Raw genomic sequence first — 14510 nt, 5'->3', positions numbered from 1 at the left:
AGACTGATTGGCTGTCCCGGTATTTAGAGAAGTGCCCCAGGAAAATAATAGGTTGGAGCCGAGTGAGACGCTTTCCTTTCAAAAGGCGAATTGATTTTCAGTCGCAGCCCAATCCAGCCCGCCAGACTTGTCCCTACAGATATCTGCATTTGCAACTTCTGGAATGAAGGGCCTCTGAAACCCGTTTCAAATCTCAAACTCCGTAATTTGGTTCCAGAGGCAGAGTGTCTGGCTTTCTTACCCACCCTGCCACTTGTGGGCCGTTTGGTTAGGGGCAAGTTAACTTCATTGAGCCTCAGTTGCTTCATTTGCAAAACAGGAGAACACTACTGACCTCAAAGGGCTGTTCTGAAGCTTAACGAGGTGTTGCTTGAGAGAGCTTACAGAGTTCCTGGCACTGGACGGTACTAATTATTCTCAGCAGAGCTCATAAAGAGAGTATGTCCTAGAATTCCCCCACCCACCTTACCAACTCCCTTTTCCCACTAGCTGACGACCGCACTCCCCAGGGTGACGCTTACTCCCGCACCAACTCCCAGATTGCACAGTTCCACATCCGAGGAAGACACACAGGACCCCCTCGCCCTTAGACTTCTACTTCTCCTTTCCACTCTAAACCTCTTCTGAGCCCCCAGCCTGTACCGGGTTCTTACACGACCACAGCTCTGCACCTTGGCCAGACCACTGACCACTCCCCCCGGCCTCTTCTGGCCATCCCGGATCACTAAGGCTCCCTTTCCCTCAGACCGGAGGCCACCATGGGTCAGGAAGTGGTGGTCCAGGGCTCTCCGGCCTGGGATTCTGTCCGGGGAAGCCTCAGGAGAGGTGAAAGAATAACTGCCCGACCGCCCGGAGGGGCCCACGGACACTCACCGTCCATCCCTAGAGGCGGCGGTTCCGGGTGCTCGAACCGGAAGCGGCCCCTACACTGTTTGCAGTTCCCCTGGTTACTGCGGGGTTCCGGACCAATGGCGGTGGAGATCCAGGGACTGAGCCCGCCCCCAAAGGGAGTGACGTCGCATCGGCGCTCTGGAACTCCTCCTCGGATCTCTAAGTCCATCCCGCCTCTCAGGGCTGCCGAAGGTTGTGCGCAGGCGCGCTGGAGGGCCTATAGTGTCCTGGTGCGCAGGCGCCGGGGGAGCTGCCCACCGAAGTAGCAATGGACGCGCTTGAGTCGTTGTTGGACGAGGTGGCCCTCGAGGGGCTTGATGGCCTGTGTCTGCCTGCGCTGTGGAGCCGTCTGGAGACGCGAGTGCCGCCCTTCCCCCTGCCTTTGGAGCCCTACACGCAGGAGTTCCTGTGGCGGGCCCTTGCCACGCACCCGGGCATCAGCTTCTATGAAGAGCCTCGAGAGCGACCCGACCTCCAGCTCCAGGACCGGTCAGCGGCCTGGTCCTGCGGCGGGCGGGCGAGAGGGCGGGCGCGGAGCCCGGGGTCCGATGGCTCTGGGAGGGGCCCAGGTTCTGACGGGAGGGGGTGGGAGATAGGAGTGGAGCCCGGGGAGGACCGTGAGTCGTGGGGCGGGGGTGGGGGGGGGTGGGGGGGGTGGGGAGGCCTGGGTGTAAGGCTGACTGGGGGTTCCTCGGGCCTGGTAGAGCCCGGGCGTTCGATGGAGTTGAGGGTTATCTCATGATGTCCCATTATGTCCGTGTGGGTGTTGGGTGGTGGTGAGCAGGACCGGCGGGATATTCTTCAAGTTTCAAAGAGTACTCTTCTTCCGTAGTGGTTAGGAGGTGAGTTCAAACCAAGGCTGGAGACCGATGAGTTCAACCACCCTTTCTGGGGCATTCGTTCAGTGCTTGACTGGAGAGCCTAAGTCAATTAGACATCTGCATAACAGCAACCTTAATAATAATAATATAATTATAATAATAATAATAATAATAATAATAATAATAATAATGGCTAGCATTTATGGAGTGCTTATTTTTAGCCTAGTCCTGTACCCTAAGATCCTGTTCTGGGAGCTTCAGGAGACTGAACTCACTTGATCCTCAGCAGTAGGTACTGTTATCTTCCCCATTTTGCAGAGGAGGAAACTGAGCCTTCGATTAAGTAACCTGTTCAACGGTTACAAAGATTATAAGTGACTCACGTGTTGATTTGAACGCAGGCCATCGGTCTGTAGCATCTGTGCTCTAAAGGCATATTGTGAGAAGTTCCCAGAGGTAATACTGTCCAAAACAGGACTTAAAGATTGGATTTAGGTGGGCACTTGGCAGAGTATTCTGGACAGGAAACCGCACATGTGAAGCCTGCAGGAGGAGAAATATGTTAAGTTTGGTTGAAGTGTAGGATTGGAGGTGGGGAATGAGGAATAATGTTTGTCACATGTATGCTTGTTGTGAGCCGGGACTGTTCTAAGATCCTGACATAGAGTGAGTTATTTAATTTTTACAAAAGCCTTAGAAGAGAAGATTGAGGCACAGAGCGTTTAAGTGACTTGTTTAAGATCATCTGCTAGCAAGGCCAGAACCCCCAATTTGAATCCACGAAGTCTGGGGTACAAAACCCACTCTGCCCTTCGCTCAGTTGGACGGGAGAGGGATTTGGGTGGTCTTTTAATCCACTTAAATAGCTTATCCTTTATCGAAAGGGTAGTTAGAAGCCACTGAAAGGCGAGTCAGACTAGGGGCAAAGTGTGAAGTTGAGAGATTTTAGTAATCCAGCCACAAACAACCAATTGTGGTTTTGCTTACCAGGGCGCAGGTGAAAATAAGAGAAGCAGGTGGGATGAGAACCTATGAAACCAGAATAAAGAGGATTGGGTGACTGGATGTGGGGTATAAGGAGAGGTGGGAGTCAGGGATGATTCCTCTGGTTCCTGATATTTGGGTACCTGAGTGAATACTGATGCCCTGCCCTGTTGGTAGGGAACACAGAAGGGCAGCACAGTGGTTGAGTCTTGGGGGAGGTGGGGAAGATGTTGAACGTACTTTGAGACACGTGGAGTTTGAAGTTCCTTTGGGTGACCCTAGTGGAGATTCTGTTTAGTAAACATGTGGCTTCATGCGGGGCGGGGGAGGGGGGAGCAGGCCAGAGAGGAGTCATCCCGTATGGTTGGATGTTTAAGTTGTAGGCCAGGATTCTCCCTGGAGGCCTAAGACATGGCCCTGAGGTGCACCTACGTGGAAGGGCTGGATGAAGGACTAGGAACCTTCCAAGAAGCCTGGGAAGGTGTGGCTGGAGAAATGGAGGGTAGCAGTTCAGGGTGGTGTCCTGGCAGATAGATGGCAGATGTGACTGGGGGTTGGAGGGTTACGCAGTGTAGAGATCGCACAGAAGGCAAAGGAGGAAAGGGCCAATAAGCTTAAGTGGGATTTAGCCTCAACTGGACTAGAGCAGGATGTGAGCGAGGTTTGCAAGGAAAGCTTAACAAAGTTGGCTGACTGGATAAAGGAAGAAACCCAAGTCAAAGATGTCTCCATGACATTGATACGACACAACTGGGAGAGAGTGGAGAGGAGGGACTTTATCAGGGGCGGGGAGTGGCAGTTATAACTTTGCCTTTGATCTCCTTGAATTTGAGGCGTTTGGTAGACAAGCGAAGATACAGGGTCAGTGTTTGGAGGGAAAAGACAGGACGTAGGATCCCAAGGTGAAAATTGTTAACGTACAGGCACCAGATTTGAAGGGAAACCAAAAGGCCACGACTTGGGCCAGTAGGATGGTTCTGGTTCCAGCATTCAGCTTCTTAGGGTGGATTTGGGGGACCCTGGGAAGGCCTGTGTTCTTTGCGTTAAAAAGGCAGGAATGCTGCTCTAATCTGCATTTGCAAAGTGGGAAGACTGAGTGAGCACATTCTCTCTCTCTCTCTGGTCTCAGCAGGAGGTTGTCAGAAGAATGTGGCCCAGTATGTACTGTTTCCGGAGCTGATTTGTGGTTTGGTATTTGTGCCTTCCCTCTTGTAGATACGAAGAGATTGACTTGGAAACCGGAATTTTGGAGTCCCGGAGGGATCCAGTCGCTTTGGAGGACGTCTACCCCATTCACATGATTTTAGAGAATAAAGATGGCATCCAGGGCTCTTGCCGGTACTTTAAGGAGAGGAAAAACATAACCAATGACATCAGGACCAAGTCTTTACAGCCCCGCTGTATGATGGTGGAGGCCTTTGGCAGGTAACTGATCTGCACCGTCAGAAACTCAGGGGAATCCTCCTGCTTTGGAGTCGGGTGCACAGTCAGAGCGCTGAGTCTCGTCAGCCCTTTAGGAAGCCTCTGCCTTCTTCGCTCGGCTCATGTTGCTCAGGGACCTGCCTTTCTCTTTCCCTCGTATCCACAGTCCTGGCACGGTTGGGCAGAGCAGGAGGCTATCATTTGGATCACTCTTTTTTTTTTTTCAATGTGTTGTTTATTTTTGAGAGAGAGCACAAGCGGCAGTCGGGGAGGGAAAGGGGAGGGGGGAACAGAGGCTCTCAAGTGGGCTGTGCGCTGATGGCAGCGAGCCCAGTGTGGGGCTCGAACTCACAAACCATGAGATCGGGACCTGAGCTGAAGTCAGCCACTTAACCACCTGAGCCACCCAGACGTCCCCTGGATCACTCTCTCGTCCCCTGGATCACTCTCTCGTAGGGACTGGGCCCCCTGCTGCCCAGCGGTCCTTTCCTGAGTCTCCGGCCGGACCCCCGGTTTCCCCGAGTGGTCCATTCCACCTGTTACCTTCTAAGCCTAGCCCCACTCCCACCTCCCTCCCCGCTTCACAGAACAGGGAGAAACTGCCCGTGTGAACTCTCCTGACTTCCATCTTCAACTTGCAGCTGTTACACATCTCTTCCTCCCCCCACCCCCACCCCCCAGCTCAGAGGTGACCAGAAACCATGTCACCAGGACCAGGCCCTGTCTAGAGCCTCCCTCTGCTTCTCTTCCTCCTCCTCTGCCCATCCCCCTTCCCGCCCCCCAGCCCAGCTCCCTGTACCTCCTGCTCTTTCCTGCCTCTCTCAGGAAGCTCATCTTTCTCCATCATTTTCTTTCTTTCTTTTTTTTTTTTTTTTTTTAATGTTTATTTGTTTTTGAAAGGGAGGGGCAGAGAGAGAGGGAGACAGGATCCAAAGCAGGCTCTGTGCTGACAGCAGTAAGCCCGATGCGGAGCTCAAAGTCACAAACCTCGAGGTCATGACTTGAGCTGAAGTCAGATGCTTAACCAACTAAGCCACCCAGGTGCCCCTTCTCCGTCATTTCCAACTTTTGGCCTTTCTGCTGGTACTGTTTCCTCAACCCTAACGTGACTCACACAGCTTACAACAGGGCCTTCTCTTGACCTCAGATCCCCTGTGACCATAGATCTCTCTTTCTCTCTGCCGCTTGTAGGACCAAGCTTTCCAGAAGAAATAGCCACTCTCACTCTTTGTCCCCTTCACCTCTGCCCTCTCAGTCCTGATGTCTGACTTTATTACTTCACCGAAATCTTATCCCCGAAGATTCCTAGTAACGAGCCTGTGGACACTGTAGGGCCCTTAACCTCCTTGCCCCCTCCGCCCCATCAAGGACTTGTAAAGCTTTTGTCCCATGGCTTCCTGCTTTATTTTCCTGTTCTAGCCGATCCTTACCAGTTCCCTCATGGACTCCCCGACTTCCTTCCACCCCTTAAATGTTGGGCTGCTCCCCAGGGCTCTGAGTGCTCCCCAGGCGTCTGCCAGGTGCCGTGTGTGAAGTTACAGTAACCTCTTCCTCAGTGCGCCCACAAGTCAGAGCATCACTCTCCTTCACCCCAAACTTGCCTCCTCTTCCATTTCCTGCCCCTTTTGTGTCTTCCCTCTGCTCCGGAGGATTCCCACGCGCCTGCCGTGTAAGACGCAAACTTGGGCCCCTTCTCTCTTTCTACGTTCAGCTGGCCACCGAGTCCTGTGGACTTGACCTTCTGACGTTTTCTCAAACGCCCTTTGGGCTCAAAATAGTACAATAGTCTCTTATCTCCCTTCTTACTGTCTCTCCTCTTCGGAACTTTCCACACTGCATGGAACATTTTTCTCTAAGATGGACTTGCGGTGGAAAGTGCCTTGGTCACTCAGGACAGATATCAGACTGGCCGCATGTCCCCCACAGACATGCTTTGTTTAGCCAGCATGGTGGTTTGTTTGTTTTCAATTTTATTTCATTGCTAATATTTAAAATCTGGATTTCTGCCTCCTCTTAAAAACATTACAGGATCCATGGGGCGCCTGGGTGGCTTGGTTGGTCAAGCCTCTGACGGCAACTCAAGTCATGATCTCCTGGTTTGTAAGTTCGAGCCCCGCCTCGGGCTCTGTGCTGTCAGCAGAGTGCTTTGGATCTTCTGTCTCCCTCTCTCTCTGCCCCTCCCGACTTGTGCTCTCTCTCTCTCTGGGACTGTGATTTTCCCTTGGTATTTAGGCCAGAACCATGAGCCATGTCCCACCTAGTGCTGCCCACCCTGCTGAGTGGCCCATCAGGCTCCATATGCCTACCCGCTGCCCACCCAGCTCTCCCCCCATAGCCCTCTCTGTGCTTTGGCCCGAACACGCCGGGCTAATCTTACTCAGGGCTGCAACACATGTTGTTCCTTTTGCTTAGAGTCTTCTGCCTTCAGGACTCCTGGGGGGCTCGGTTGGTTAAACGTCTGACTCTTGATTTCGGCTCAGGTCATGATCTCACGGTTCGTGAGATCGAGCCCCTATTCGTCGGACTCTGAGCTGACAGCGCGGAGCCTGCTTGGGATTCTTTGTCTGCCGCTCCCCGACTCACGCACACTCCTCTCTCTCTGTCTCTCTCTCTCTCTCTCTCTCTCTCTCTCTCAAATAAATAAACTTAAAAAAAAAATTCTGCTTCAGATCTTCACATCTCCACCCTCTTCTCTTCATTCAGCCTTGGACTTGACTCCTCAAGAAGTATGTCCCTGTTGCCCAGACATCATCGTATTACTCACGTCAGTACCACAAATGGTCTTCAGTGTTTATTTACGTCACTCTTTCCATACCAGACTGTAACCTTGAGGGCGGAAACTCTTGTTTGTTCATGGCTGTATCCCTAGGATCTAGACTATGCCTGGCACCACATCGGCTCCTGAGAGTGCATGTTGACTGACTGACTGTCCTGTTGGTCTGGAAGTTCTAACCCCTGACCTGTGGCATGGCATCCAAACTCCCTGGACGGCACTGCCAGGCCTTTTGGGATGTGGACTCGCACTGACCTCTCGGGCTCTCCTTCCTTCTGCTTTCCAGCCTGCGACCCCACACCAGGCTTCCCGGCCGGGCCATTTGCCCCCAGGACAGGCGCACTGCTTCATGCCTCCAGAAACTTGCAGGTTCTGCTTCCTTGCCCTTCACCGCCCCCGCCCCCAAGCTTAGTGCTCACTCAACACCCCCTCCTGTGAGAGCGTTCCCTAGTTACTGTGCGTGTGCTCCGTTCACACGCGCAGCTTAGATGGAATTGGGCTCTGGACGCATGCCATTTCCTGGGTGCTCTCTGGCAGCTGTTGGATCATAGCATAATCGCTCACTTTCTGGACTTCCTCCTCCAGTGGACTGTGAGCTCCTTGAAGGTGGACACCGCTCTTATCTATCTTGGCATCTCTGGTACTTTACATTGTGCTTAATCAGTATTTGACATCCTGTCTGGTGACCACACTCAGCATTTTAAGCCTAGCAGGAGTCCCTTAGTCAGCTAATTGGAACTGTCGGGATTATGATAGTGCAGCGTAGTAAACAAATCTGAGCCTGTGCGAAAAGCAGCAAACCTGTTCCCCAGTTTTCCAGCTTTCTTTTCCCAGCTGGCCTCTTCCAGTTTGACTTAATGAACCTGTTTCGGACGAGAGAGCAAAGGTCCTAAGTCTGTGATGTGCAGACACAGGAAGTGGACTCTTTCATGGGTGTTCGCAACCATTCTCTCTGAGGATGGATTCTGCCGACTTCCATGACTCTACAGAAGACTTATTTTAGGTCACAAACAGTGTAAGGTTAAAAGGAAGACAACCTCTTCTTTCATCTTTGCCCCAGTTGGTGGTAGAAGTGAAACCAGCCAGTGTGGGGTAGGAGGAAGGAGAACCGTCAGCCTGAGGGATGTGATAGAAGAAATCCGTTTCTCTGCCGAGTCTCCATCACTTAAGTCTGAGGCTCCACCCACTGGGCCTCATCTGCTAATTTAAGCCAACATCTTGGGCAGATTGGCCCACTCCATTCACATACTCTTGGGGTCCAAGCCCTGCAGCAGAGATCCCACGAGGGTGTGCTGGCAGAGAACCCCTCACTCACTCACTTCTTGGCATCAAGATACCCCCACTTGGAAGCGCTCCCTTTCCCAGATGAATGCATCACTGAGGGTCCCTGTATAAGAACTCATGGACTACCAACCCCTCAAATCTGGGCCAGCATCTAATTCTTCTTAGCTCTGTTGTTTACACATCTAACCACAAGGCCTGTCTCCCATCACGTCACTCAGTCTGAAATGCCTTGCTAGGACGTATTCTTGGCCTCTTTATTATTTTCACACCTCAAGTCACTAGGAGGAGCTGACGATTCTTCCAGGGTCTGGTCTTCAACAGAGTACAAATCCGCTGATTAGCCAGTTCGGTACAGACCTACCTCGTCGTCCTGCACTTCACAGATACTGCGTTTTTTAGAAATTGAAGGTTCGTGGCAACCTTGCGTCAAGCAAGTCTGTTGGCACCATTTTTCCCAGCAGCATTTGCTCGCTTCGTGTCTCTGTATCACATGTCAGTCATTTTCTCAATATATTTTCTTTCCTTTTCTTTATTTTTTTTTAATGTTTGAAAGAGAGACAGAATACAAGCGAGAGAGGGGCAGAGAGAGAGGGAGACACAGAATCTGAAACAGGCTCCAAGCTCTGAGCTGTCAGGACAGAGCCCGGCACGGGGCTCGAACTCACAAATTGTAAAGACCATGACCTGAGCTAAAGTTGGACGCTTAACCAACTGAGCCACACAGGCGCCCCAATTTTCTCAATATTTTGAACTTTTTCGTTCAAATATATTCAAATATATTTTGAATTCGTTCAAATATATTTTTGTTCAAATATATTCGTTATGGTGATCTGGGATCGGTGATTACAGTTTGGCGAAGGTTCAGATGATGGTTCGCATTTCTTAGCAATAGTATTTTTTAATTAAGGTACACACATTGGTTTTTTTTTTGGACGTAATGTCATTGCACACTTAATACACTATAGTATAAACATACTTTTATATGCACCGGAAACCAGAAACTTTATTTGACTAGCTTTATTGTGATACTTGCTTTATCACAATATTTGCTTTCTCGCGATGGTCTAGAATTGAACCCACAACATCTCTGAGGCGTGCCTGTATTTTTGACTCTGAAGCTTATCTGTCCAGTTCAGTAGGCTAGTTTGCTCACTTAACAAATACTCACAGAGCCCCGACTATGCACTACAATCATACTAGGCACTGAAGGTGTCCTAGTGAACAGGTCAGTACCATGTGCCTACTTTTATGGCACTTAAATTTGAAGGGAGGAGATGGACAAGAATGTCTGCCAAAAAAAAAAAAAAAAAAAATGACCTTTAAAAAAAATTTTTTTTACGTTTATCTACTTTTGAGAGAGAGAGACAGAGCACGACTGGGGGAGGGGCAGCGAGTGAGGGCGACACAGAACCCGAAGCAGGATCCAGGCTCCGAGCTGTCAGCACAGAGCCTGATGCGGAGCTCGAACTCACCAACCATGAGATCATGACCTGAGCCAAAGTCAGACGCTCAACTGACTGAGCCCCTGAGGCATCCCCGAAATACGACCATTTTTAAGAGTGCCGGGTGCTGTAAAGAATATGACAATGGCCGGGTAGGGGATAGCTGGGGCTACACTTTCAGGAAGGCCCGAGGAGGTCATGTCTAAGCAGTAGCCCTAATAATGAGAAGGAATCCGTCACCTACAGATTCGGGGAGGGGCCCGGGCAGAGGAAGCAGCTCATTTGAGGACCAGCAGGGCCATGGAGGGTGCGTCAGATGTACCAGGCCCTGCTGGGGAGTTTGGGCTTTGGTCTGAGTGTCCTGACGAGACCTCGGAGGGCACCACATAAGGAGAACACAAGGTTGGCTCTGTTCACCCCAAATGCTGCAGTTTGGACACTGAAAGCGCCTTAATGGGGGGGATTGTAAAGCTGTAAGAAGCAGCACAAAATGATGATTCTCTAAGGTTCAGGGTTTTGTTTGTTCTTTTAAGTTTGTTTATAAATAAGTGTGCAGGGGAGGGGCAGGGTGAGCAACAATCCCAAGCAGGCGTCATGCTCTGCACTGAGCCTGACGTGGGGCTCGATTCCATGAACCGCGAGATCATGGCCTGAGCGAAAACCAAGAGTCTGATGCTTAACTGACTGAGCCACCCAGGCACCCCCTGTTTTTTCATATTTTCTTCAAATCACTTAAAGTTATTTCTTCTGTGTGGTCGTTTCTGATCCGCAGGTGGGGAAAGAGACTGATCATCGTCGCCTCCCAGGACATGCGGTACAGGGCCTTGATAGGCTTGGAGGGTGACCCCGACCTGAAGCTCCCTGACTTCTCCTACTGCATTTTGGAGCGGTTGGGCCGGTCCCGGTGGCAAGGCGAGCTCCAGCGTGACCTCCACAGCACTGCTTTCAAGTAAGGGGATGATTCGCTTGACAGGGCTCCCTGATGATTGTGCCCTGCCCCCCAGCCTGTTGACCTACCTCCTTCCCCGTTCCTCTCAGCCCTGCCACTGGGGCAGTCTGCAACCTATGCTGACTGGGAGTGCAGGGCTTTGTGTATGAAGAGACCCTGGAGTGATCCTATCATTTAGTATCTAAACCAGACATTTTGAGAGTGGAGAGTGGGGCCCCAGGGCAAGGCCAAGGCAGTGGTCATAAATTGGGACCGCCGGGCAAACCAGGATGTATAGTCCCCCTAGTTATTGGCCACTACAGGATTGGGCACCTGTATTTGATGGTGTCATCGCTAACCCTCATCGTCGCCCACCCCACCGTCTGTCCCGTGCCCATTTCCCTGGGCCTCCACCCCCATCCCCCGTCTGCCTCTGCCGGGGACCTCGGCTGTGCTCTTAGGCTGAAGCATGGCTGTTGTTTTCAAGGCCGCTGTCTCACAGTGACTGTCGTCGTAGAGTGGCTGGGTAGGACTAGCCAGTGCTACAGTGTGTGTCTAGCACTGATGTTCAGGTGAGAGGCCCTCTGCGCTGTTGGGAGAAAGCAGCCAGCAAAGCAAAAATGACAGAGCCACGCTCCTCCTCTCCTCCAGGGTTGATGCCGGGAAGCTCCACTATCACCGGAAAATTCTGAACAAAAACGGGCTCATTACGATGCAGTCACATGTGATCCGATTACCCACCGGAGCCCAGCAGCACTCGATCCTCCTCCTCCTGAATCGGTTTCACGTGGACAGGTATAGCGTGTGCACGCCAGAGCACTCCGTTCTGCCCTGCGCGTTAGGCCTTTACAAACCATGGAGGCTAAATCACAGCACGACTGTAGCTTTTTACTTTTATTGATTTATGTTTTGCTTTTATTTTAGAGACGACGAGCACACACATACATGCGCAAGCAGGGGAGGGGCAGAGGGAGGGAGAGAATCTTTTAAGTTTTTTTTTAAACATTTATTTTTTTTGAGAGACATAGACAGAGCACAAGTGGGGGAGGGGCAGAGGGAGAGGGAGCCACGGAATCCGAAGCGGGTTCCAGGTTCTGAGCTGTCAGCACAGAGCCCGAAGCAGGGCTTGAACTATGAACCATCAGATCATGACCTGAACCAAAGTCAGGACGCTTGACCGATTGAGCCACCCAGGTGCCCCAAGGGAGACAGCCTTAAGCAAGCTCCACTCTAAGCATGGAGCCCAATATAGGGTTCGATCCCACAACCCTGGGACCATGATCTGAGGCAAAATCAAGGGTTGGATGCTCAACCAACTGAGCCACCCCAGGTGTCCATGACTATAGGTTTTTTTTCTTTTTTTTTTTTTAACTATTTATTTATTTTGAGAGAGAGAACATGAGCACAAATGGGAGAGAGGGACGGGGGGTGGGGAGAGAGAGAGAGAGAGAGAGAGAGAATCTTAGACTCCACACTCAGTGAGGAGCCCAACGTGGGGCCTGAACTCATGAACCATCAGATCATGAACCAAAGTCAAGAGCCAGACGCTTAACCTACTGAGCTACCCAGGTGCCCTAGACTATAGCTTTTTAAAAGAGATTTACTATCTATTTTTGATTGTGAAAATAAGTCATGCTGATTTAGAAAATTTGGACATTATATTGAAAAAAAGGAAAAAAAATTCCTGTAACCCTATTGCCCGGCAATAGGGACTGTTAACATTTTGGTGAAATTTGGGGGGGGAGTATAAAAATAAAAACAAATCAGTCAAATCAGATTTGTTTTGGTGACAGAATTGAGATTGAATTGTATCCGATTTAAAATTGGCATGTTTTTCCAACACGCAACTCTCATAATCAGCCTAGACGGTGAGATGTGGAGGTTGTGCTGAGTGATCACCGTGCATGACGTTGCTATTTAGCCTCGGGTCCTGGTCCAGCCAGTATAGCAAGGTGGTGAGATGTGTACATTCCCTTCTGAGGATGAGGGTTTCTGGGAGTGAGTCTCTGACTCCTTCCTGCTCCCTGTTGGGGTGACTGCCTGGCATAGGAATGGGGGAAAGCAGTGTTCCACCACGCTTGAGACAGGCCTCAGCCTGCCCTCCGGCACCTCATGGCCTCCTTGGTGAGACGTCCAGAGACCAGGCTAGGGAAGGATCGAGCTGGAGTAGGCCTTGGAAAAGGTGGCCCTTGGGTGAGTAAGCGGGAGCCCCCGAGCGCCTGGCCACCTGTGCTCCACAGTGGAGTCGGGCAATGTCACGGAATCCTTGAGAGGCAGTAGGCAGGCCCTTCCTTTCCCTGGACCACAGGGAATGACTCTGACTCTCCCCTAGCCGAACGACAGAGACCTTGCCCATTACCAGTGGCCAGGCATGCTGTCCAAATGGGAGGTGAGTGAACACTCAGGATTAAGTATAAGTTTTAAAGTCGACAGTGTCCGCTGCCTAGCACAGGCCTGGGCCCAAAGAAAGTGCTTGATACACATGTAGGCAGACTGTTGACTAAGGATTTCCAGGAGTAATGATATCACTGCATTCCTGTCAAAATTCCAAATTTGTCGTCAAACCTATATTTTAGGAATCCTACTGGAGAGAGAATCATGCTTCTACAGTTTGCATTTTATTTATTTAGTCTTACTTTCCACTAGTTAAATACAGTATCACTAGACTCCTACCTGGTGTAGGCGGCAGCTGTGGGTGGAAGAGATTAACAGTGGACTAAGTCAAGATCTGTTTTTAAATCTTTGCCCCTTACTTGGGCAAAGGCACTTGACCTCTCTGAACCACGGTTTCTTCTCCTAGAAAATGGCCAAGACTCAGTGCTTGGTGTTAATTCACATGCAGTAAATATCTGTGCCTTCCTTTATCCTTTCATGTGTTGAGAGGCAGTCGAAGTGGAGAAGTGGGTGCAGACTCCGTATCCCATACATAAGCCCTCCGTGACCCTGAGCTTGTGACCAGTTAAAGTCAAGGTCACCTTCCCAGCTACGCCCTGCCCCCCAGCCTCCCCAGGCACACATAGTCGAGAGCCCTCCGCTCTCTTTCATAGCTTCCTTGGTGGCCATTAGCTTGGAAGCAGTCATTTATGATTCTACACAATAAAAATGAGGTGGGGGGTGGGCTTGATCAGGGCAGTGAAGTCAGAGTAGAGGCCAGCCTTCAGAATCAAAGGCATCATGATACAGCGAACAGAGCGCTGGATGTGGGCAAGGACCTAGGTTCATGTCTTGAGTCTGAAGTTTAGAAAACCTGTTTCACTTCTTTATGAAATAATCCCCTCCTTCACCAAGCGATTTATATAGAAATACCTAAGGTCCTTCCTAAACTTGATGCTATTATAAAAACATAAGGCATTTTGAAGAATCCTTACGGCTGCGGCCCAAAGGTCTAGTTTGTACACGGCCACTACCTAGGTGCCCTTGGCCATGTGACCGAGCCACTCAGAGCCGGTCTCTGCCCCACCAAGTGCGCGTTGTGGGCTGGATGGTGGCCGAGACCGAAGATGAAGGTTCTGTAATTTGGGATGTGGTCACTGAAGGCTTGCGAGGCACTCTTTAGCAATAGGTTTGACCAGACAAGCTGTTTTGTGTTTCTCACAGGAGGAGCAAATATGACATCCTCATGGAGAAGCTCTCGGGTGTGCTGAGCACACGGAGTAACCAGATGGAGACCCTGGGCAGGCTGCGAGAAGAGCTGGTAAGTGCCCGGGGCCGCCTGTGCTCTGGGCCGGACTGAACTGTGCCACAGCCTGGACATCTTTGTTTAGTGTACCTTGATGGTGGCTTGTAATCAGCCCTGTTCACAGACTTAACCGTCCTTAACCTGGAAGCGAGTGGGATCTTCCTTTGTTCCACAGAAGGAAAAAGTGCCCAGGCCTTCATCGAAGGCCTTCCTGCCCTAGGCTGGCTCCCGTTTTCCCCAGGGTTTGCTCGAGGCCCTGCGGTATAAGTTCGTGTGGAATGGTGGA

General features: G+C 50.9%; 2 protein-coding genes across 2 annotated transcripts in view; one reads left to right on the top strand and one right to left on the bottom strand.

Moving 5' to 3' along the window:
* Positions 1 to 1075, bottom strand: part of KATNIP (katanin interacting protein) — a 193418-nt gene extending 192343 nt beyond the window's left edge. Inside the window, exon 1 of the mRNA XM_053894412.1 lies at positions 874 to 1075. Within this exon, the coding sequence (XP_053750387.1) occupies positions 874 to 1060 (187 nt within the window). The 5' untranslated portion in view covers positions 1061 to 1075. The remainder of the gene's footprint in view (positions 1 to 873) is intronic.
* A 26-nt stretch (positions 1076 to 1101) lies between these two features.
* The window catches only part of GTF3C1 (general transcription factor IIIC subunit 1), a 75192-nt gene continuing 61783 nt past the window's right edge, over positions 1102 to 14510 (top strand). Inside the window, exons 1-5 of the mRNA XM_019431822.2 lie at positions 1102 to 1380; positions 3912 to 4121; positions 10390 to 10566; positions 11197 to 11340; positions 14143 to 14239. Of these exons, the coding sequence (XP_019287367.2) occupies positions 1160 to 1380; positions 3912 to 4121; positions 10390 to 10566; positions 11197 to 11340; positions 14143 to 14239 (849 nt within the window). The 5' untranslated portion in view covers positions 1102 to 1159. The remainder of the gene's footprint in view (positions 1381 to 3911; positions 4122 to 10389; positions 10567 to 11196; positions 11341 to 14142; positions 14240 to 14510) is intronic.

The sequence above is a fragment of the Panthera pardus genome, unplaced genomic scaffold (genome assembly GCF_024362965.1).
Source record: "Panthera pardus isolate Hobbes unplaced genomic scaffold, ASM2436296v1 HiC_scaffold_5, whole genome shotgun sequence".
Classification (NCBI taxonomy): domain Eukaryota; kingdom Metazoa; phylum Chordata; class Mammalia; order Carnivora; family Felidae; genus Panthera; species Panthera pardus.
The sequence above is the reverse complement of the archived record's forward strand: the minus strand, read 5'-3'. Positions and strand labels throughout refer to the sequence as shown.